The 21436-nt window shown below is 43.7% G+C and overlaps 1 protein-coding gene across 6 annotated transcripts in view; it reads left to right on the forward strand.

The window, feature by feature from the left end:
• Mtmr7 (myotubularin related protein 7) overlaps positions 1–21436 on the forward strand; it is a 90928-nt gene that overhangs the window by 55153 nt on the left and 14339 nt on the right. For 5 of the 6 annotated variants that reach the window (NM_001107312.3, XM_063275429.1, XM_063275430.1 and 2 more), the window contains one exon: positions 5421–5553. In NM_001107312.3, coding sequence (NP_001100782.2) covers positions 5421–5553 — 133 coding nt within the window. Of the gene's footprint in view, positions 1–32; positions 5327–5420; positions 5554–21436 lie in introns of those variants that run through there. The other variant, XM_039094533.2, reaches the window with a different exon arrangement.

Genomic DNA, 21436 nt, shown 5'->3' on the forward strand with positions numbered 1-21436 from the left:
GTGAGTGTCAGCATTTTCATTCATGTCTCTGCAGCCTTGAGACCTGAGGCTGGAAAAAGCCAAAGCTTAACTGGTATCAACCATTGTTCTTGGAGTGATGAGACATGGGGGAACCAAGGGGCTGCTATCTGATGCATCTCAGCTCCTGAAGGGGCTGAGTGTGCCGAGTACGTTTTCATTTCCCGCTTTTATTGTGCTGGTTGCACAGTAAATGGTTTACGGTTTAGTTTTATAAGTAGTATGGCATGTGAACTAAATGTCAGTAGTGCTATTCAAAACAGGATAGGAGAGAATAAAAATCTGACAAAGAAAAAATAGATTAGTAGATCAAGTCAGTTTAAAATTAAGACCATTAAGAGTAGGTGCTTAGTGACACAGTCAGTCGTAGGTGTTTATAGACAAAGTCTTCACACCATACATAGTGGGAACTTTCACTGCACGCATAGATCAGCTCTTCGACCGGGGTGAAGCTCTGCCAGAAGGTCAGCACTTGAAAGATGTGAAAGTCTTTAACTTTTGCTGTTGTCTTCCAGGTTCTGCCTCTGTCAGAATCAGGCTCAAACCCCTTTCTTCTGACCCTGACTGCCCTCCTCCCTCCTCCCTGTATCTTCTGTCTATGGTAGAGCTGTTCTGTATTTTCTGATAGTTATGTGCTTCTTAGAGGATATTTTGCAGACAAATTCAGGATGGGAAGGGAAGGCTGCAGGGCTTTACTGAGTGGAGACTGGAAACCCTTTTCCTTCCCTACTTTTCCAGCTTTAAACAGGTTAAACAGATTGACCTTGCAAGAGCAGGTGATCCAGTTAGGCCCCTGTAGTGTAAGTCCTCGTTAGAACATGGCACTGCAGGGCCAGACCTCGTCCATATTTAAAGCCACTTAATCCTAAGGAACCGGTTTGAAGGGTATATTTAGTACTCACTTTGTTTACTCTTAAGTCATAAGAAATTTGATGTGATCCAGTAAATAAAGGAAGCTGGGTACTCTCTTCTCAGGTGTATCTATGCAGTGTGTAAAAACTGCTTCAAGCTTTGTGCCCTCTCACCCCCTCCCTCCCTTCCCCTCCTGCCCTTCCTTTCTCTTTTCATGACCATGATTATGTTGGTTGATCCCGCCCCTCAAATGTGTTAGTCTTTCTAGGTCGCCAGGAAACTAAGTGGATGTTTGCCATAGAAAGTTTGCATGGTGACACGCAAGTTCTCCTCAGTCCTTGCCTGCTGCATCCAGATTTATTTCCTAGTATAATTAAAAAGGCAAAGGCTTGGGCTGGAGAGATGGCTCAGCAGTTAAGAGCACCAACCGCTCTTCCAGAGGTCCTGAGTTCAAATCCCAGCAACCACATGGTGGCTCACAACCATCTGTAATGGGATCCGATGCCCTCTTCTGGTGTATCTGAAGATAGCAACAGTGTGCTTATATACATAAAATAAATAAATCTTTAAAAAATAAAAAATAAAAAGGCAAAGGCTTAGGAGGCAGCTCCAGGATCCTGCTCCTTGGTCTTTGAGTGGGGTTAAGTATATGCAGGTGCCACCCACCCAGGTGAAAGCCCTCCTAATTGTTCACTGATGGGACAGTGCTGGGCCGCAGGGGCAGCGATAGCCTCAAGTATATGCTGAGAAAAGTCTCCTTGGTCAGAGTCTGCTGCTGGAGATTGGTACATTGACCTATGAATGAGATCGTGTCTACTTGTGGAGGTCTAAAACAAGGAACGTGTCAGGGTACTTCAGCCTTGCCCATGGCTTTGTCAGATACTCTGGGATTCTGCTGAGCTTGCAAAAATAAGTGTTCAGGGTTTTCTAATTTCTCTCTTGTAAGAATCCTGCAGATTAGGAGACATCTTGTCTTTTCCTGGATAAGGACCTGGCTCTAAAGAGGCAATTCACTGAGACCACACAGTTTAGGCCCCAGGCCACATTCAGTCAAATACAAGCTTATTTGCCATCAAAGCCATTGTTTTTCTGTTTACCAAGACATCTCTAGGGGAACCTTGTCTCCAGTCCAGACTCTGGAGGGTTGACACCTCAACTGGTCCTATATCCAGTGGAACAGGAGACATGGCTGCAGAGCCAGCTCCAGACTCAGCCCAAATCACCTCAAAGCCAAAGGAGCAGGAGGGGCTCCAAGCTGTGTGCCGTGTACCTACCAGCTATGGAGAACGTGTGAGTCCTGAAGGCAGGGGCGAGGTTGAGGCTGTCACCTGCTTCAGTAGTGATTGGCCCTGTGTCATGTCTCAGCCCCACGGACTGCTTTGTGGTTGTGGCCTTAGTGTCACTGTACCAGTGGCTGTTTCCTTGTGTGACAGGAAGTCATAGGGTATTTCTCCCTTTCTCTGGTAATGAGGTAGTGTCTGTTCACTGGGTCCCATGCAGGCAGCATCTTCAAGATACAGCAATGAAGATTAGGGTGCCTAAAAAGTGGGAACTGGGATCTTATTTCCTGGTCAGATACGCATATAGTTTGCAGGTGGCCATCGGCAGAGGAAGGCGCATGGGAGCGAGACATTTGTGTTTTGTGGCAGGTGAAGGGACAGCCGTCAGTCCTGTTCTTTGTCAGTGCAAGGATGGAGGAATATCTTTTGGTTTAGGTTAGCGCTTAAGAAACTTGGTAAACCTTGCTAACACAGCTCACCTGTACTGAAGGGCCCCAGGGAGGGGCTTGGGCTGCTGTAGCTGGTAAGGTTGCTGGTCTAGGCTCATGCAGTAGTGACTGTGACTGACTCACGTGACTGAAGGGTGGCACTACGTACTTCTAGGAGCCTTCTATGTGTGCCTTAGGAAAGTCACCCTTTGGATACCATGCAGAGAAGGCAGAGACAGCCACTTAGTATTAATCAGAAGATTAATCGGAAGCACCATAAACCGTTAAGACAACTCTAACCGCCTAGCTTTGCAAAGGGCTGTTTAACTACATCCCTTCCATGTGGCTGGTGAGCCTGTTAGGAACCACAGAAAGGAAGAGTCCCCACCAGTCTACAGCCTGTACACAGGGAAGGAGGCCATTTTGCATCATATAGGGGTTGAAAATTTAAGTTAGTCTGGTTCCAGATTTCCTACTTGAATATAAGCCTGGTATTCATAAATACACACAAGGTGCCGCCGGATGGTGAAGGGGGATTGTGACAAGCTCATTTGTAGAGAATGCTTGTAGGCAATAAGATCATCTAGTGTTTCCAAGAGTGTGCACAGTTAAAGTTAGGAAGTAGGTCATAGCAGAATGAGGAGAGGAAAGGACCACTATTTGGCACCTGTGCTAGGCTCTGGCCCAGTTCTCCAAAAGGCAGCTTTGCTGTATCTGTCTGAGTCTGGAGTACCTTTTTGGATGTTTATTATTTCTGAAACTGTGTTTCTGCTTTGAAAATTCAGCTTTTGCCACATAAAAAGAATAAATGGAGCTCCTGAAAAAAGTTTGTATGATAGATTAAATATTGCCACCTTCTGTTCGTTATGTGAAGTACAGCCTGACTTTCAAGAGGTTTTCTCCTGTTTGCTTTTAAGGAAAACTGCCCATCAGTTCTCCCATTTTAACTTCTAAATTATTTAAAGAGTGAGCATATGTTGTATATGTAGTAACTGTAGTAGTAAGAGTATCTTGCTTGTTACATGTTATACATGTTTAGAAGCGATAAGAAGGCTGGACCTTTAATTTAGATGCAGAATAAGTGTGCAACTGCCCTGAAAATAATTATATAAATTATAATTTTTAAAATTATAATTGTGACTTTTAAAAGTACACAGTTCCACAAGAGCAACATGTGTATATAATTTCTGGAAGAAAAAAAAAGCCTTTTAAAGTAGTAGAACATAGAGTATCCCTTAAGGTATGTCATTGAAGTTTTTCTTGGTTATAGCCAAGGCCTTTGTTCTCAGGAATGTGACTTGCTTTTGTAGACCAGGTCAGTCTCCTGAAGAGCCGACAGCACCCACAGATGTCAGAAGAACTGAGCCGAGGAGCAGGAGCCCGCTTGCTGATGAAGCAGGGACTCCTGCGGCCATGGCTTGCTCTCCGCTCTGACTGTAGTGTGTTCTCTTCCTGATTGTCTCACTCTTATCATCCATGGGCCTATCTTAACATGTGCTCTTGTAACTGAGAAAGGCTACAAGAGCATTGAAGTAATGTTGATAGTGTTCCCCTGCAGAGCGCCTCTCCCTCTTTCCCTTCTAAAATTGTTACCAAATTGGCATCGTCATTAATTCTTTTTAATGAATGTAATAAGTACAACAGTAAGTATTAATGGCGGGTGGTTGCATGAGCATTCTTTTAGCTTACACATATGTTCATGTAGATGTGTGGTGTATGTGATAGACAGATTAGGGTCTGTCTCTGGTGCCTGGTTGTTTTCTACAGCACGGATATACCATTGTCTATCCAGTTAGCACTCTGATGAGACACTCACAGACTCGCAGCTTTCCTGTTCACAAAAACATTTGTCACAGACATCCTTGATCTACATGTGCTGGGACCTTTATTTTTATGAGGTTTCCAGAACTAGAAGATCTGGGCCAAAGTATTTTAACTTAGCATAGCCTAACTATTTGAAGGACTGCTTTGTTCTACACACTTAAAAGCAACCCTCGTTTGTCTAGTGCCCTGGCCTTTGTGGCCCAAGGAGGACAGTGGTCAGCAACTACTGTTCTCCATAAGTAGTAACCTGCTTAGTCACACTGCAAGAGAGGAGCATTCCCAGCCACGTCTCCTTGTGAGGAACCTTTTCCAGCTTGAGCAGGACTTGTCTGTCTGATTACACTGCAGGGTTAGAGCAATTTGCACTTAATCAGTTTCTTCAGCATCCATTAGCATTGAAACCAGTTTACTCTGACATCCCAAGGTCTTATCTACAAAGTTACGGTTATGAAAGTGACAAAAGCGTCCACACCAGACATCTGGATAATGTCTGCGTTATGTCTGGATCCGAGGGAGCACCATGAAGCCTGACTGTCAGCATTCTCTCTTTAGTGATCCTGCTGAAGAAGGCTTAGCTGGGCAGATGAGAAGGACAGTTCCTGCCTGATGTTTCTCACGTGATGATTCCTACTTGTTTCTCTGTGTTACAATGCAGACAATGTAATGCACAGAGACTTATATTGATAGCTGTCTCTGGATATTCCTGCCAGTCAGCAAGTTTTAACAACTGGCTCTGCCACAGATTTCCACATCAGACCAACACCACCGTTGAACTGGCAGAGGCATCTCCAGAACTTAGGGAAGGGAATACTTTCCACTGAGAAAACATTACCCAAGCCAGCACACGAGGGCTCGTGACCACAAGCTCCGGCCTTCATGCTTGCACTGAGAGCTCAGTACAGTGTTTTGGGGGTTCAAACTATAGTATGTGTCTACAAGTCTTTGCAATGTTTTCATAAGTGGTTGTTCTGTGTCCTGACTGTAATTCGTGACTGTTTTGTTTTGCTGACCACTGCAGCTTAATGCAATGGCAAATCGTGCTGCAGGGAAAGGCTATGAGAATGAAGACAATTATTCCAATATCAAGTTTCAGTTTATTGGGATAGAGAACATCCACGTCATGAGGAACAGTCTTCAGAAAATGCTGGAAGGTAAACCATTTTGTTATGCACAGCATTAAAAGAATAGTTAAGTATTTTGATGTTGAAATGGAATAAGATAGTCTTTTGACTTAATTTTTTTTTCTAATGATACTATTAAACAAGTGTGGTAGCTTCGGAAAATATGTTGCAGTTGGGAAAATAATCATGTTGCAGTGACTCTGTAAGCATATCAACAGCCTTGATGTTTCACTGGAGTAGTGGAATCAAGTGGTTTTAACACTTGGCAGTTAGCAGCCAGGACTCTACACTGGCACTTTAATATCCTAGATAAAAGCACGGAGAGGAGGAAGCCAGCCAGCCTGCCTGCCTCCTTCCCTCTTTTCCTTTCATCTTCACTTTGTTTTATTCAAAGACATATGGAAAGAAAGCAGTCCTACCTTTAAAGCTATAACCCAGTGTTCTGTGTGGAAATCAGGTTCACAAACTGTCCCCACATAGTTGAGTGACAGATATATACATACATACATACATACATACATACATACATACATATGCACGCACATGCATGTGGATACACACATACATATATACATACATACATGATAGACAGACAGACAGACAGACAGACAGATAGGCAGACAGACAGGCAGGCAGACGGCAGACAGGCAGGCAGGCTGGCAGGCGAAGGTCTAGATCCCCGTGTCTAAATACCAGGAACTGCTGAGCACACGTGCATTTGCAACTCCCATCCTGAGCAAGCAGTGCCATGACACCTAAGGACTTACGTATTCGTGTGGAGAGAAAAGGAAGGGATAGCTCATATGATGTGGAAGAATTACTCTTATGTCTGTGCATCCATTAGCAGAAAGTATGCTTTGCATGCAAAACTTGCTTCATTACTGCTTAAGGTCTACCTGATCCTGAAGTCTTGTGAGGGATCCTGCTGCCTCCAAAAGCCAGTGGGAAAAAGGAAGATGGTGAAGCCAGAGAGCATCGCCTGTGAACACTAGGATGCCTTTGAGGAGAACGTGCAGGGATTCGTTGGAATCTTGGGAAGTTGGTTGCCTCTGTAGGAACTATGGAGTCTGGGAGGCAGTGGGACAAGGAAGGAGCTGGGCTGCTTTGGGGATGCACCTCTCCTCTGCCCTCAGTTACTCACTCAGTTCTCTGTTCTGTCAGGACAGCCGTGTGGCCAGAACCTAAAGGTGCCTGGGAAGTGTCCCAGAGAAACCCCGTCCTTTCTCCTGCATGCCCTGGTTGACCTTTGAACACTTCAGTTGTTTCTGTAGGACTGAACCTGCAGGGAAATGAGAGAATTCAACTAACTTACCCTGTTTGTTTGTTTGTTTGTTTTCTACATGACAGTTGGTGCCACTGGCTACAACACTTAAAAATGTTATTGAAGACTGTGGGTCTAGCTCTACTGTAAGGCCTCGGGGTAACTTCTTATCACTGGGGTAGATAAAAGAGCATTTAAATAATCTGAAGAAGCCAATTTCTGCATCTAAGACAACAACAATAACTACAACATGTAGCTCCCAGCTCTATGTTCATCCTCTTTTGAAACAGTTTTCTTGTCTCTTTGGTCAAAGTTCTGACGACAATCTAGGTGTATTTATTTGAGTTACTTAAGCATCTTGCGACTTTGACTTTGTCCTTGCTATAATTCGTGCTTTACTGTAGAAGAAAAGTGGGCTAACCCAGCTGTATTGTTGCGAAAACTCTTTATGGTAAGAAGAGCTCACCATTGTTACAGTCACTGGGAAAACTTCACATCAGCACACTTCGCAATCTGCATTCAGCAGTTTCCTAAGACGGTTTTCCAGATCACGACTTTTCTTCCCATAGAAAGTTGTTCCTAGGACTATTTATAATGTAGGCCTCTGCCTTTGGTTTCTAAATTATCCTGTATTTGGTTTTTCAATTCTTCTCCTTGGTCTGTCTTACTGTTTTTTTCTGAAGGATAAGCAAGCTGACTGATTTTGGGAGGGCAGCTCTGATTCACAAGGATCACGGTGCTGCTGCATGCATGACCCTCTGGCGGTGTGTAAGAAGGGACAGCTTTCTGGATGCCTTTCAGGGCTCTTGACCAATGCTTAACTACCTGTTTTTTTGTTTTCCTGAGTAAATTGTAAACCGCTGGTGGAGGCTCGGCTGATGAAGTGATGTATGCATTACGACTCACCTTCCCAGGGCTTTCCACTTCAGACAGGGGTCCCACAGGTTGGGAGGCGGGGCTAATGGAGTTCGCTCCTGGATCTTACTTTCTTCAGACTTGCTAAAGCATGGTTTGGGATATTATCAGAGATTATGGAGTGGAAAGTAGAGTTATTTGTGTTCTGCTATCAGTGTGTAGGAAGTTCAGTCTGTGAGTAGGAACCCTAGGATATTTTGTTAGAAATAGAAATTTAGGAGTGAGCTCATACCCTGTGTAGGTCCATTTCTTGAGGTCAATATACATCAGCTTAAACTCATACAAGGAGAAAGGTATATTTCTGGTCCACAGAGCAATTTTGTAACTTAATTGCTTTTCTCCATAGCTCCCCTTTATCTCACAGAGACAATTGCCTTCTCAGAGAATAAAGGAGCTCTCACTTTTGTTTTCTGTAAGAATGGTGGATAGAAGAGTCTAGAATGGGCTCTTTGAGGCAGCTTTCTTTAGCAGTGCAGTTTGTCCTGCGTGCATCCGTGGTATTTGTTGAAAAGGCCTTCTGCCTTTTGTGCGAGGAACAAGGCATATAATGCATACAGAAGTGCTTAATGTCACAGCTTGGTGAGGCAGCACATGGCCTGAACCCCTTCGTGTAGTTTGTCCTCAGACATGGGCATCATGGAAAGATAAGGCAGGGGCAGTTTTTCTTTTTATGACTAATGTGCTGCTTTTTGTGTGTTGCCTATTGTTTCTCCTATCTTTCCCCTTCCCGCCTCTCATCTCCCTCCCTCCCTCCTCTCATCTTCCTTCCTCCTCTCCCATCTCCTTCCTTCCTCCCATCTCCTCCCCTCCCTCCCTCCCTCCACCCCTCCCTCTCTCCCCCTCCCTCCCTTCCTCCTTCTCTCCCTCCCTCCTTCTCTCCTTCCCTTCAGTTCTATTGCTTGAATTCCACAAGGATCTTATGTTGGCGGCTGTTCTGTATCTTTGCAGTATACCACTTAGTCATCTAAGTAAATACTGAGCAACTACTAGATGTTGGGGTGTGCTGGGGTGTTTCTCCTTCTCTTCCTCATCCTCCTTCTGGTCTCCCTTCCTTCCTCCTTCTTTTCTCCTTCCCTTCTTTCCATTCTTATTGTTGGAAATGGGGTCCTGCTATGTAGCTCAGGACGAGGTTAACCTAGATATCCTTATACTTCTGCCTCCTGAGTGCTGGGATTACAGCCATGTAAGTACTTTCACTTAAGGGAATGTATTTGATTTTCACAGCAGTGTTCTCTAATGCATGGCATCTGTGCTATATAAATAAAGAAAAGGGGTCTTAGGTCAGGCAGTCAAGATAAAAGTAAATTGGAAAGTCATAAAATATTTGAATTTGCTGATAAATTTCAAAGACTCATTTCTAAGTTTAAAAAGAAGCAGCACATAAAGAAGGTCAGTGAATGACTGCATTGAGTATTTCTGTAGCATTGAATTGGACTTGGAGGGTGTGGACACTTCGCATAGCGATAGATTATTTCTTACCCGACTTCCTCCTCTTATGGACTAATCCAGAATGTGGCTTTAAACACACCCACGCTCAGTTATGATAGTAGAATTATCATACTAGTGTTCAACAATAGTAAACTAATTTAAACAATTTGTTTTACATTTTTGATAGAAAATGTAGGCGAATTAACCAAGACATTCAGGTTGTAAGATAACATTCCTATTCTCAATATATGTGAGTCCTATGTATAGAGAAAGGCTAGGAAGAAAGCAGGAGATCACTGAATTAGTGCATGAGGATGGTGGGTGGTTTCCCCCTCTATTGACAGAGTATGTGCCCCGGTTGGTTTACATATTCATTGAGCAATACTCATTATCTCCGAGTTTCTGTGTTCCAGGATTCTAAGAATGGTCTCTGTGTAGCTGGGGACCTAGGGACATAAAAGTTCTTCTTGAACCTCTTTGAGGGAGGGCTTTGAGTGTCAGCTGCTTATGTTCTCATTAGGAAGCTCAGACTGGGGCTGTCTGCTTCTGGGCTCAGGCTGCTTGCAGAATTCAGTTCAGGGTTCCACAGTTGGTAAGCTAGAGGCCACTTTCTAGTCCTGTGACCTCCACCGTTTCCTTTGTAGTCTTATGCATAAACTAGTGACATGTGGCAATTTGCTTCTTTAAGCTAGTGTTTCTCTTCAGTTCAGGAATCTACTCTATTACTGTTTTCAGTGCCATTTGTCAAAAGCTTACTACTTTTTAAAGACTCAGTAGCTCAACTAGTTTATCAGAGTTCCAGGTTCAGGGGGAAACCTTCAACATGTAAGGTAGAGAATTCACACATTCACCAAGATCACATCAGGTTGGGCAGTTTCCATTCATCCTAAGAAGAGGAGGTTATTGTAGTTTTCATCGTGGATCATGTGATAGAGGAAGATTTCAACAAAATACTTAATAATTACCATTATCCTTGTTAATTCGTAGTCCTCAAGCCAGAAATACTCACAGTACACTTCTCTCCATTGTAATGCAGGCATAGTATTTTGGGGAGGTGACTAAGTTCCTGACACTAGCTTTTAAGGATACATGTGCTCAAGTGAATTATTGAGGCCGCCTTGTAGGCACTCCTCACTCTCCTTTGGCAGATGAGGACACAAATACACAGAAGCTAAGTGACTTGCACATCCTCACTTTATAAGGTGGAAATATGACTTTCACTCATTCTCATAAACCCAGTGCCACACTCAAAGCCACTCAACTCTTTGTCTGAAGGGAAAGGAGGTTGATATAAAAAATACCCAGGTCTAAGTTGATGAAAGTCCTAGGTTTGGGTTCCTGATTGAGTTGGTGTAGAATTGAGCAGATTTCCATTCCTATGTAAGTAATATAAATTAGATATATTTCCTAACATTAAAAAGTTGCCTTATGAACACTCCTCCATTGTTGGTGGGATTGCAGACTGGTACAACCATTCTGGAAATCAGTCTGGAGGTTCATCAGAAAATTGGACATTGAACTACCTGAGGACCCAGCTATACCTCTCTTGGGTATATACCCAAAAGATGCCCCAACATATAACAAAAACACGTGCTCCACTATGTTCATAGCAGCCTTATTTATAATAGCCAGAAGCTGGAAAGAACCCAGATGCCCTTCAACAGAGGAATGGATACAGAAAATGTGGTACATCTACACAATGGAATACTACTCAGCTATCAAAAACAATGACTTTATGAAATTCGTAGGCAAATGGAGGGAACTGGAAAATATCATCCTGAGTGAAGTAACCCAATCACAGAAAAACACACATGGCATGCACTCATTGATAAGTGGCTATTAGCCCAAATGCTTGAATTACCCTAGATGCCTAGAACAAATGAAACTCAAGACGGATGATCAAAATGTGAATGCTTCACTCCTTCTTTAAAAGGGGAACAGGAATACCCTTGGCAGGGAATAGGGAGGCAAAGTTTAGGACAGAGGCAGAAGGAACACCCCCACATGTGGCCCATACATATACAGCCACCAAACTAGATAAGATGGATGAAGCAAAGAGGTGCAGGCCGACAGGAGCCGGATGTAGATCTCTCCTGAGAGACACACCCAGAATACAGCAAATACATAGGCGAATGCCATTAACAAACCACTGAACTGAGAACAGGACTCCGTTGAAGGAATCAGAGAAAGGACTGGAAGAGCTTGAAGGGGCTCGAGACCCCATATGTACAACAATGCCAAGCAACCAGAGCTTCCAGGGACTAAGCCACTACCTAAAGACTATACATGGACTGACCCTGGACTCTGACCTCATAGGTAGCAATGAATATCCTAGTAAGAGCACCAGTGGAAGGGGAAGCCCTTGGTCCTGCCAAGACTGAACCCCCAGTGAACAGGATTGTTGGGGGGAGGTGGTAATGGGGGGAGGATGGGGAGAAGAAGCCCGTATAGAAGGGGAGGGGGAGGGGTTAGGGGGATGTTGGCCCGGAAACCTGGAAGGGAAATAACAATCGAAATGTAAATAAGAAATACCCAAGTTAATAAAGATGGAAAAAAAAGGGGAAAGCAAAAAAAATAAATAAATAAAAATAAAAAAAATAAATCTGACAGATAAAAAAAAGTTGCCGTATAGACTGTCAAGTGTTTCTCAATGTGAAGTCCATACTGCTTTCTCTTGGTAAGCAATAATATATTTTAAAGTAAACACTGGGATGGTTAATCCAGTCAGCCAGGCATTTGGTAGGTCTCATAGCCTTCATATAGGTCAGTTTTCTTAATTTCCTTATTCAGAAGATAATTTGCAGAGGCATGTATGTGCCTGCCTTATAATACAGTCTATGACTCAGTGTAAGTGCATCAAAAATAATCTAACAAACATGTCAGGCCTGGTGCTGAGTTTTCCCAGCAAGTTATTAAATAGAGAGAAATCTCTGTGGCAGCAAAGCAGCTGGGAAGTGGGACAAAGGTGCCATGTCAGCTACCCTGGCTGTGCACAGGGAAGCACCCACTGAAAGGAGACCAGCAGGTCACTGTCCTAGATTGAAGGGTTCTGGGGTCCCAGGTTTAGAATTTCAGGGAACCTTTGTAGTAAAATCAGGTGACTTAGAGGTCATGATCTGTCTTGATATTGTTTACTGGTGAAGGTAACAATCTAACAGGCATCCCTCACGTGAACCTGATGTCTGGTTTTCTTCAGGTGAATGTTTAGTATTCTGGAGCATGTTTGTGTGGATATGCATTTGCATACGTACAGGTATGGTTTTCTGGATGTACACATGTACTGACAAGGCTGGATGCACACATGTATGTGTACTGTTTCCTATGCTACTAGCTCGAGCAGCGCCAACACAGATGTACAGAATTTAGGTTTAACTGCAGTATATCATGTAATACAATATTATTATAAAGAAAACCAGGCTATTCAAAAAATGGTAGTATTGTTTAGAGATTGCAGAAAATATTATCATCAATAAAATGTTTTGAAGAACAGTCTTTGGTCTTGTTGGTGTTCCATGGAGAATCTCTCCAGCTGATAAGAAGTTTTCTTTAAATTGTCTGTGTGGCTGGAGAGGCCGAGGGGTGTATTGTTGGCATCATTACATTAAATACAATTCCGAAATTTATTCTGAGTCTCAGAAAAAGAGTGAGATGACAAAGCTGACTCATCGAAGTATTTCCCTTCTGCAGACTCCACTCATGTCCTTTTTGAATGGCACTTCTTAGTATGCTTGCCCAATGAAGAGAGGGTGTTGTTATGATAGTTATTTGAGGGCTGTCTAAATAGCCTCAGATTCTTGACTGAGAAAAGTACTAACATCAGTAGCACTTGGACATGCTTCAAGATGGCTAATAGGGAAAGAACGTGCTCACTGCTGCTTTAGGTCCTAGAGGGTGTGGACTGGTACCATGCACTTTTTTAAAAATTTTTTTTTAACTTTTTTAATATTAATTTTTCGACAGTCCAGCTGTTGTCCTCCCTCCAAGCCCCCCCCACCTCCCACCTCCCCCCCAGTTCCCCAGGGTTCCCTCATCCCACCCCTGTCTCTAAGAAGATTTTCCCCACCCCCTGCCAGGCCTCCCCACTCCCTCAGGACTCAAAGGGTGGGACCTTAGATGAAATGCCCAACAGTGAGGAGAGGGAACTCATAGAGTCTACCTTATAGAGCCCAGAAAAACAGGACATCAAGTGAAGGGATGGGATTGTCACCCTACAGTCAAAAATTCTGACCTAGTGACTATCCTAAATTGGAATCCATCTCAAGGGGTGCTCCAAGGCCTGACACTATTACTGCTGCTATGGTGAGCTTCCAGACAGAAGCCTAGCATGCTGCCCTCTGAGAGGCCCTACCAGCAGCTGACTGAGACAGATGCAGATACTTGCACCCAGCCATTGGACTGAAGTTGGGGACCTCTGTGATTGAATTAGGGGAAAGCTGGGAGAAGCTGAGGAGGAGGGTGATCCCATAGGAAGACCAGCAGTCTCAACTAACCCAGACCCCTGAGATATCTCAGACACTGAGCCACCAACCAATCAGCATACAGTAGCTGGTCCGAACCTCCCCCTACCTCCACGTATATAGCAGAGGACTGCCAGTCTGACCTCAGTGGGAGAGACGTGCCTAACCTTGTCCCTTTTTGTCCTCCCTCACATTTGCACAGGAGGAAGTGTGGGGGGAAGACCAGGAGAAGCTGACTTTCTTCTGAGTAACTTTCCTAATTGTTGAGTTCTAAAGTACACCTTATGTTGGCTTTTAACTCTTGATAGTGTTTTGTGTGCTTATACAGTAGAAATGCCCTGTTATATAAAACAGTATCATGAGACCCAGCACTTAGCTCCTGGCTGGCAAGTACAAGACTCTGCAATCTGTGGCATATGCTTCTGATGTCAGCTGACATGAACTTTGTTCAGCAAAATGGTTTGTAAATATTGGTTCTGGTTTGGCAACAAGGGTGAACAAATCAGTATTTCTCCCTTATCCCGAGTTTATCCAAACAAACACAACAGTTTCGTATTTAAAAGCCTGGGCACTAATTGTTTCAGTTTCCAGTGTAGCCCCATCTGTCATGCGTGTTAATCATCCACAGAGCTGTTTGCTTTGAACGTGGCCACTGGCCATTAGGTTAAAACATCCTCTCAGCTGTCACCTTGCCTGAAGTCTGGGGCGGGTGGGAGGAGGATTAATTTCCCAAGCATGTGCAATTTCAGTGTTCCTGAAAGCAGAATTGTTACCCAAGAGCTGTCTGTCCTTAGTGTGGAAGAAATGAGCTGACATGGCAGGAACCCAGAAGCCCATGCGTCCTGTGACAGGCGCTGCTTACTCTCTCACCTTGCTCTCTGGCTTCTCTCCCCCTCATATCAGCACAGGTCATGTCCTAGTTACCTGGGGAGCCTGGAGACTTTAGCTTTAAACTCTTTGTCATTTCTGCCCCCCTGTGGGAAGAGTGGTAAGCAGCCTTTTCCCGGGCTGAGCTTCACATTTCAAATGCCCAGGTATCCCTTGGGCCTGCTAGATTTTCTGAAGTAAGTGTATGCTAACCAACCCGCAGACTGCAATATCAACCCAAGCCTTGGCCTCTTAACTGAAAGGACTTCAAGGCATTGTTTCCTATGGAAGACTCAGTGGAGCCAGCTGAATCTGGTTACCCCCACCTTGGAATGCGTGTGTTTTCGGATTAAGTTGAAAATTCTGGCTCGACCTGAGGTTGGATGTTGTAAGCACCAGGCATTCAGGGAGTATTAAAAACTCATGGAGGGTACTAGAAGTCGCCTCCCTTCCTGCTGGGCTGTGTCCTTGGCATTGTGTACAGACTGAGGTGAGCCTGCCATGGAGGGCCTGTTAAGTATGCCGGACCAAGCTTTTCTTTGTGGTAACTGTGGGTTGGCATTGGCCTTTGCATCAACTTCTACTGTCTGTCTGCCAATGATGTCTGTCTCTGAGCCCAGGAAAGCTTCCTGAGGTGCACTGTGGTTACACTGCTTTCTGGGAGTCATTAGAGCGTTAACTTTTCTATGCTGTGTTTCCAAAGTGATCTTTCTTTCTTTCTGAGCCATTTTCCCCACTGTACAGAACAATCTCTGTTTTCCATACCTTAAGCTACATCAAGATTAATGACCTAGCGTTTTAGAGGGAATGCATGCATGCTTTTGCAATTTACTAATGTAATTTTCTTTTACGATTTATTTTAATGATAAGTATGTCAAACTAAACTTCCATAAGCATCCTGAATCACCATTGTACACAGAAATGTAATGCAAGCCATAGCTGGGAGTAGTATGTGTAATCTTAAGCTATCTGGTGGCTACATTCTAAAACTAATAAGCGTGGGTTATTTCCTATTGTTTGAGAATTTTCTACATGCATATAGTGTGTTTGAATCAAGACCATCACCCACCCATTCCCTCCTCTGTGGCTTCTGCATTGTCACCACCACATATCTCACGTTTTGTTTATGTTAAAAGCCAATGTGTCCCCTTAGTGATGGCAGTATATGTGTAGGTGTAAGACCATCTACTGGCCTTTCAGAGGCCGTGTCCTTGAAGAAAGTTCGCTCTCCCTCTTCCTTTCCCAGCAGTAATTAACAGCCAATAGCTTCTCAGCTAGATGTGGGGCCTTGTGACCACTTCCCTCATCCTACGCTGTGATTTCGTCGGCCTTGAGCTTGTGCAGGTCTTGTGCATGCTGTGAGTTCATATGTGCTGCTGTCCTATTGGTCCAGAAATCTAGTCATCAAGACTGCCATTTCTTCTTGTAGTCCTTTCTTCTCTGTGATGATCCCTGAGCCTTGCAAGGTGTGTGCGGGTGTGTGTGTGTGTGTGTGTGTGTGTGTGTGTGTGTGTGTGTGTGTGTGTGTGTGTGTGTGAAAGAGAGAGAGAGAGTATGTGTGTATGTATGTGAGAGAGAGAGTGTGAGTTTGTATGTGTGTGAGAGAGCGTGTGTGTGTGTGTGTGTGTGTGTGAGAAAGTGAGTGTGTGTGTATGAGAGAGAGTGTGTGAGAGTGTGTGTGTGTGAGTGTGTGTGTGAGAAAGTGAGTGTGTGTGTGTATGAGAGAGAGAGAGAGAGAGAGAGAGAGAGAGTGTGTGTGTGTGTGTGTGTGTGTTCTCTTTCAGGGCTGAGCATGCCCTGAATGCTCTGTATCTATATTATATTCTGGACATTGACCAAATGTTAATTGCCATCGACTACATAGAAAAGTGCCTCTGATGAGGGTTGAAGGCTACATTAGCTCTGCCAGATGTATAGCTGACAAAGGGTTTCCCTCACTCTGTAGGCTCCTTCTTTACTTGAATGATGATGTTCCCTTATGTTCATAATACCACTTCAGTTCTGTGTGTTCATAATACCACTTCAGTTCTGTGTGTTCATAATACCACTTCAGTTCTGTATGTTCATAATACCACTCTTCAGTTCTGTATGTTCATAATACCACTCTCCAGTTCTGTATGTTCATAATACCACTCTCCAGTTCTGTATGTTCATAATACCACTCCAGTTCTGTATGTTCATAATACCACTTCAGTTCTGTGTGTTCATAATACCACTCTCCAGTTCTGTATGTTCATAATACCACTCTTCAGTTCTGTATGTTCATAATACCACTCTCCAGTTCTGTATGTTCATAATACCACTCCAGTTCTGTGCTATTGGGGCCTTGTTCAGAAATTGCTTTTCTATGTCTGTAAGGTGAAGCACATTCCCAACTTTCTCCTCTAACAGAGTCAAGGTATCTCATATGTTATATTGAAGTCTCTGAGTCTCTTCAGTTTGTATTTGTGCAGGGTGAGAGGTAAGGTTCACTGTTCTGTGAGTAAGCTATCCAGTCTGACCAGCACCATTTGTTGAAGATGCTGTCCTCTCTCGAATGCTTACTGCTGGCCTCTGTCAGAATTAGAGGGCAATGTCACTGTGGGTTTACAAATGGATCTTCAATTCCATTCCGTTGACCAGTATGAGGCATTGTGGGTAGTAGATTCATGGTAGAAGCGGCCAGCAGTATACCTCAAGACACGTGACCCATAAAACTTCTACTGGCTCTCATTTGAATTACAAAAGAGATCTGAAATTGAGAGGCAATGATGAAGACTATGTAATCTGAGCTAGAATATCCAGCCTCTTGTGCAATCTGAGCTGACAGAGTGTAGCCCAGGATCACCCTTCTTTGTGCCATCTGAGCTAACAGAGTGTAGCCCAGGATCACCCTTCTTTGCATTGCTTTCCACACATAACGTGGGAGACGAATACCAGTGCCTTCACCATAGTTAGAGCGAGAAAGCGTTTAAGGTACTTAGAAAAGCATCTGGCACCTGGTATTTCGGTTTTACTGTAGTTACTAGTGTTTCTGTAAAGCCTACTGCTGTAGCTGTGCTGTGGTGGCAAAGAAGAGTCGTTTGTAAGATCTGTCAGTGATGACTGTGTGTTTTGACTTCTTGGCTTATCGTCTGTGTGTCAGCATATGACAGGCATTACCTTGATTTGAGCAAAGTACATTTTCTTCCTTTTATGTTTAAAATGGCCAAGCTTGGCAAATAGCTCCTGGCTGAAAAGTTAGGCAGGGAAGAACTGAAATCTGAACACAAGAGTGCCTGACAATCTAAAACACAAACCTCAGGTTAAGCTAATGTGAAATACTTCCGGATGAAGATACTGCATGATAAATACATTGAGCGGATATTTGCTTAAATTTAGGTAAAATTTAATTTGGGAGAAGATTCAAAACCATACCTAGTAAGACAGAGTTTTTCATCCAGAAGAGAGGCTATGTGTGTGGAGATGAAATAGCTTTCTGGGAAGGACTCAGAGGAGTCAGGCTGCTCAGCTGCTGCTGGGAACGCAGTGCTATAGTGCCTGTGAGGGAATTTTTACTTTTGCAGCTCTTAGAAATAGATGTGATCCAGAGATTCAACTCCTAGATAAAATCCAAGAAAGCAGAAAGTGTATGCTCACAGAAGGCTTTGGAATATAGAACTGAGGTTGGCTGCCAAGCAAGGATGGGCGATGGGGGGTGATGTCAATGTTCCTGGAACTGATCTGAGTTTCAGATGCACAAAGCCTGCTAAAAACCTGTGGAACATAATAAATGAATTGAATGTAGATGAATTGTTCCAGTTAAGCTAAGAAAAAGAAAAGGGAAAAAGAAAACAGAAGAGTGCTATGATTTGAGTGCCCCCCCATTCCCCCCATCCCCCCATCCCCCCCAAGACTCATGCTTACAAAAACTTCAGTCCCTGCTGTTAGGTAGTAAGAGCCTGAGAGGACGGGGTAGAAAGATGTTCTGCATAGGCTTCTCCTTGTTGGTCCTGTCTTCTAGCTAACCTTTTTTGGGGGAGAGGAGGCTTCCCCAGTGGTTCCTGCCAGATATGTCTGATATTTTACTACCTATTTTCTGCTTGCTGGTTTATCTATTTCAGCTTGCTGTATGCTTAATAGACTCATTTGAAATTTAAAACAGAGGGGGGTGGGAAGCTACTATTACAGGATGGAGGACTTTCAGTGTGATAAGGGCTGAGTGGGGTCCTCGGAGTGAAGCTCAGGGATGGCATTACTGTTGGCTTTATGGGAAAGAGGTGAGACCAGGCAATATGCAGATACATTTGCTGTCTCCTACTCTAACCATGTGAGGTACCCTTCAGATCTCAATAGCAGGGTCATACCAGATGTCCAGACTTGCCAGACCAAATAACCTGGTTACAGATTATCCTACCTCAGTTATTTGATTACAGTTTACAGAGTTAGACCAAAGAAATTTTTGAAAGGGCATTCGGTTTATTGCTGGAACGGATACGTGATGTTTGGGAAGAGTGCAAGTATAACCCAACAGACGGCGGACAATGCTCTGGTGTTCCAGAGGCTTCTTGCCACTTCTGGGGACCCATGCGGAGCCTCTTGGTTCCTTCTGGATCAAGCAACTGCTACTGATTGATGGACTGGATTGCCGTTGCTGATTCCTGTTTGAATCTCCCCCAAAGAACTACTTTAAGACATGTCCACATCCCCCTTGTCCTATTAACCTTTCTTCTTTCCCTACCTTTGGTTGGTGGGCAGTAAGAGAGGTTAATGCATTTAAGAGCCCTTGTTAAAGCAGGTTTTAAAAATATAAGCCTACAGACCAAGGCAGAGGAAATGCTAGGTACAGGAGGCGAAGGCTGTTAAAACTTGAGTGTTTCTGTAGTGGAGGCGTGAAGTGGAAGTGGTCTAAAAGCTCCCTAAATCTTGATTTCTAATAAAATTCTTACTTGTAGAAGGGTTTTAAAAATGCTGAACAATTCTGTGTTTCTAACAAAACAGAAACAAAGTTACACATTTCCCTCTCTGCCATACCTTCTTTCATTGTTCTTTCTAAGGCTTGTTTTCTTCCTGTATTCTTAGCCATGATTACTTCGTTTCTGAGATCACATATTCTTTTTTTCTTGGAACTGGGGACCGAACCCAGGGCCTTGCGCTTGTTAGGCAAGCGCTCTACCAGTGAGCTAAATCCCCAACCCAAGATCACATTCTTTACACAGGGTCTGTTGGCTGTGTGTGTGTGTGTGTGTGTGTGTGTGTGTGTGTGTGTGTGTGTGTATGTGTGTTTGCACACGTGTGAGTGTGACACCGTACTTGTGCGCCTTTCTACTTCTCACAACACCTGCTGCTGTCTCCTCATTGCTCCTTACCTAGCCTGTGCATTACCTCTGTTACTCTGGAGTATCACTCAGGGCCAAGGCTAATAAACTCACGCTATAGTTCCTTTCTAGTATAGTTTGTTTCCAGTTATTTCAGGTTTCTGTTTGTGTGGTTTACGCCATGCATTGACCATGTGTTTGATACTGGAAGATGAACAAACAGCTATCAGTGGTTAGATTAAGGGGCTTTACTGTTAGGAGTGCTGGAGGAAGGGGACCAGCTAAGATGAAGAGCCAGTTGAGGGGCATGGTCATCGTTTTTTTTAGAGTTGTTGCTGGTTGGTTTTCTGTTTGTTTTTTGTTTTGTTCTTTTGAGCATTTGTAGGTTCACAGCAAAACTAGACAGAAGATAGAGATTTCTGTATAGCCACCCACAAGCATAGACTTCCACATGCTTAGCCTTCTCTGTAGAAACAATCCCACTTGTATAACTTGAGCACATACTTTGCACCCCCAAATGTATAGCTTTCTAGCCTGAACACCACCCTTTTTGGAAAATTCCATTTCCAAGGTAGCACCTTTGTTATAATCTTTGCACCTTCACTGACACATTTGTAACTGAGAGACACACTCGTTACAGTCTGCGTTCTTAAACTGACACAATATTATCACTTAAAGCCCAAAGTTTCCTTTAGGTTTATTGTTGTGTACTTTCTGTGTATTTGTCTAAATGTTTAATAGCATGTATCTATGTTTATATAGAGTAGCTTTACACATGATGCTTGTGTCCTGATGAGCCATTAGTTTTATTTGTGAGTGTGTGTGTGTGTGTGTAGTGTGTATGTGCACGATGTATCTACATGCTCATCTGTGCGCATGGTTAGAGCTCAGATGTCAGCATTGTCTGTCTTTCTCTAGCACTCTTCAAGTTAGTTTTTAAGACAGGGTCTCCCATTGAATCCAGGCTCACCAGTTATCTAGAGTAGCTGGCTAGTAAGTTCCAGGAATCCTCCTGTCTCTTCCCTCTCCTTTGAGTACCAGAGTTTCAGATATGCACCAACATGCCCAGGTCTTAATTTGGATATTAGTGATCTGAGCTCAGGCCCATAGGCTTGGGAGGCAGGAACATTCCTGATTGATCCATCTCCCTGAGGTCCAATAAACATCTTTCTCAATTCATCTTTATGCTGGGAATTTTTGTCATTCCTTTCATTATTATCTCTGTGTGATTAAGAGTTTAATTGCTGATGGTTTTTCTGTGGGGCACTTTTACAGGAAGTAACAAGATAACCCTTGTTATCTGGTACATGGTAGGAGGCGTCTGCTGAATTAAATGTTATCATTAACAGTTTCCATGACTCCCATATGCACAGTACTTTTAAAGACCTAAAGGTGAATGTGGGAGTTAACTTTGAAAGCACATCTCTGTTTCAACACTCGTACACCTAAGGCTCAGGAACACCACAGAAGAGGAGGCAGAGAGATCTGAAGAGCCGGAGGGTCAGGGAGTTTGCTGTGAGGTATGTCATCTAGCAGTATTAAAGCTATACCCATAAGGTCTCACCAGCATGACAATGACCATGACAGCATGGCAAGGAGAAGTCCATAGGGCTTCAGTGTACACAGAGAACTATAGGCAATTGAGAAAAGCTGGGAGTAGGAGAGGGAGTCCTCCCCTGGAAGAGCATACACATTGGTGTGTGTATACA

The sequence above is a fragment of the Rattus norvegicus genome, chromosome 16 (assembly GCF_036323735.1).
Source record: "Rattus norvegicus strain BN/NHsdMcwi chromosome 16, GRCr8, whole genome shotgun sequence".
In the NCBI taxonomy this organism is placed as follows: domain Eukaryota; kingdom Metazoa; phylum Chordata; class Mammalia; order Rodentia; family Muridae; genus Rattus; species Rattus norvegicus.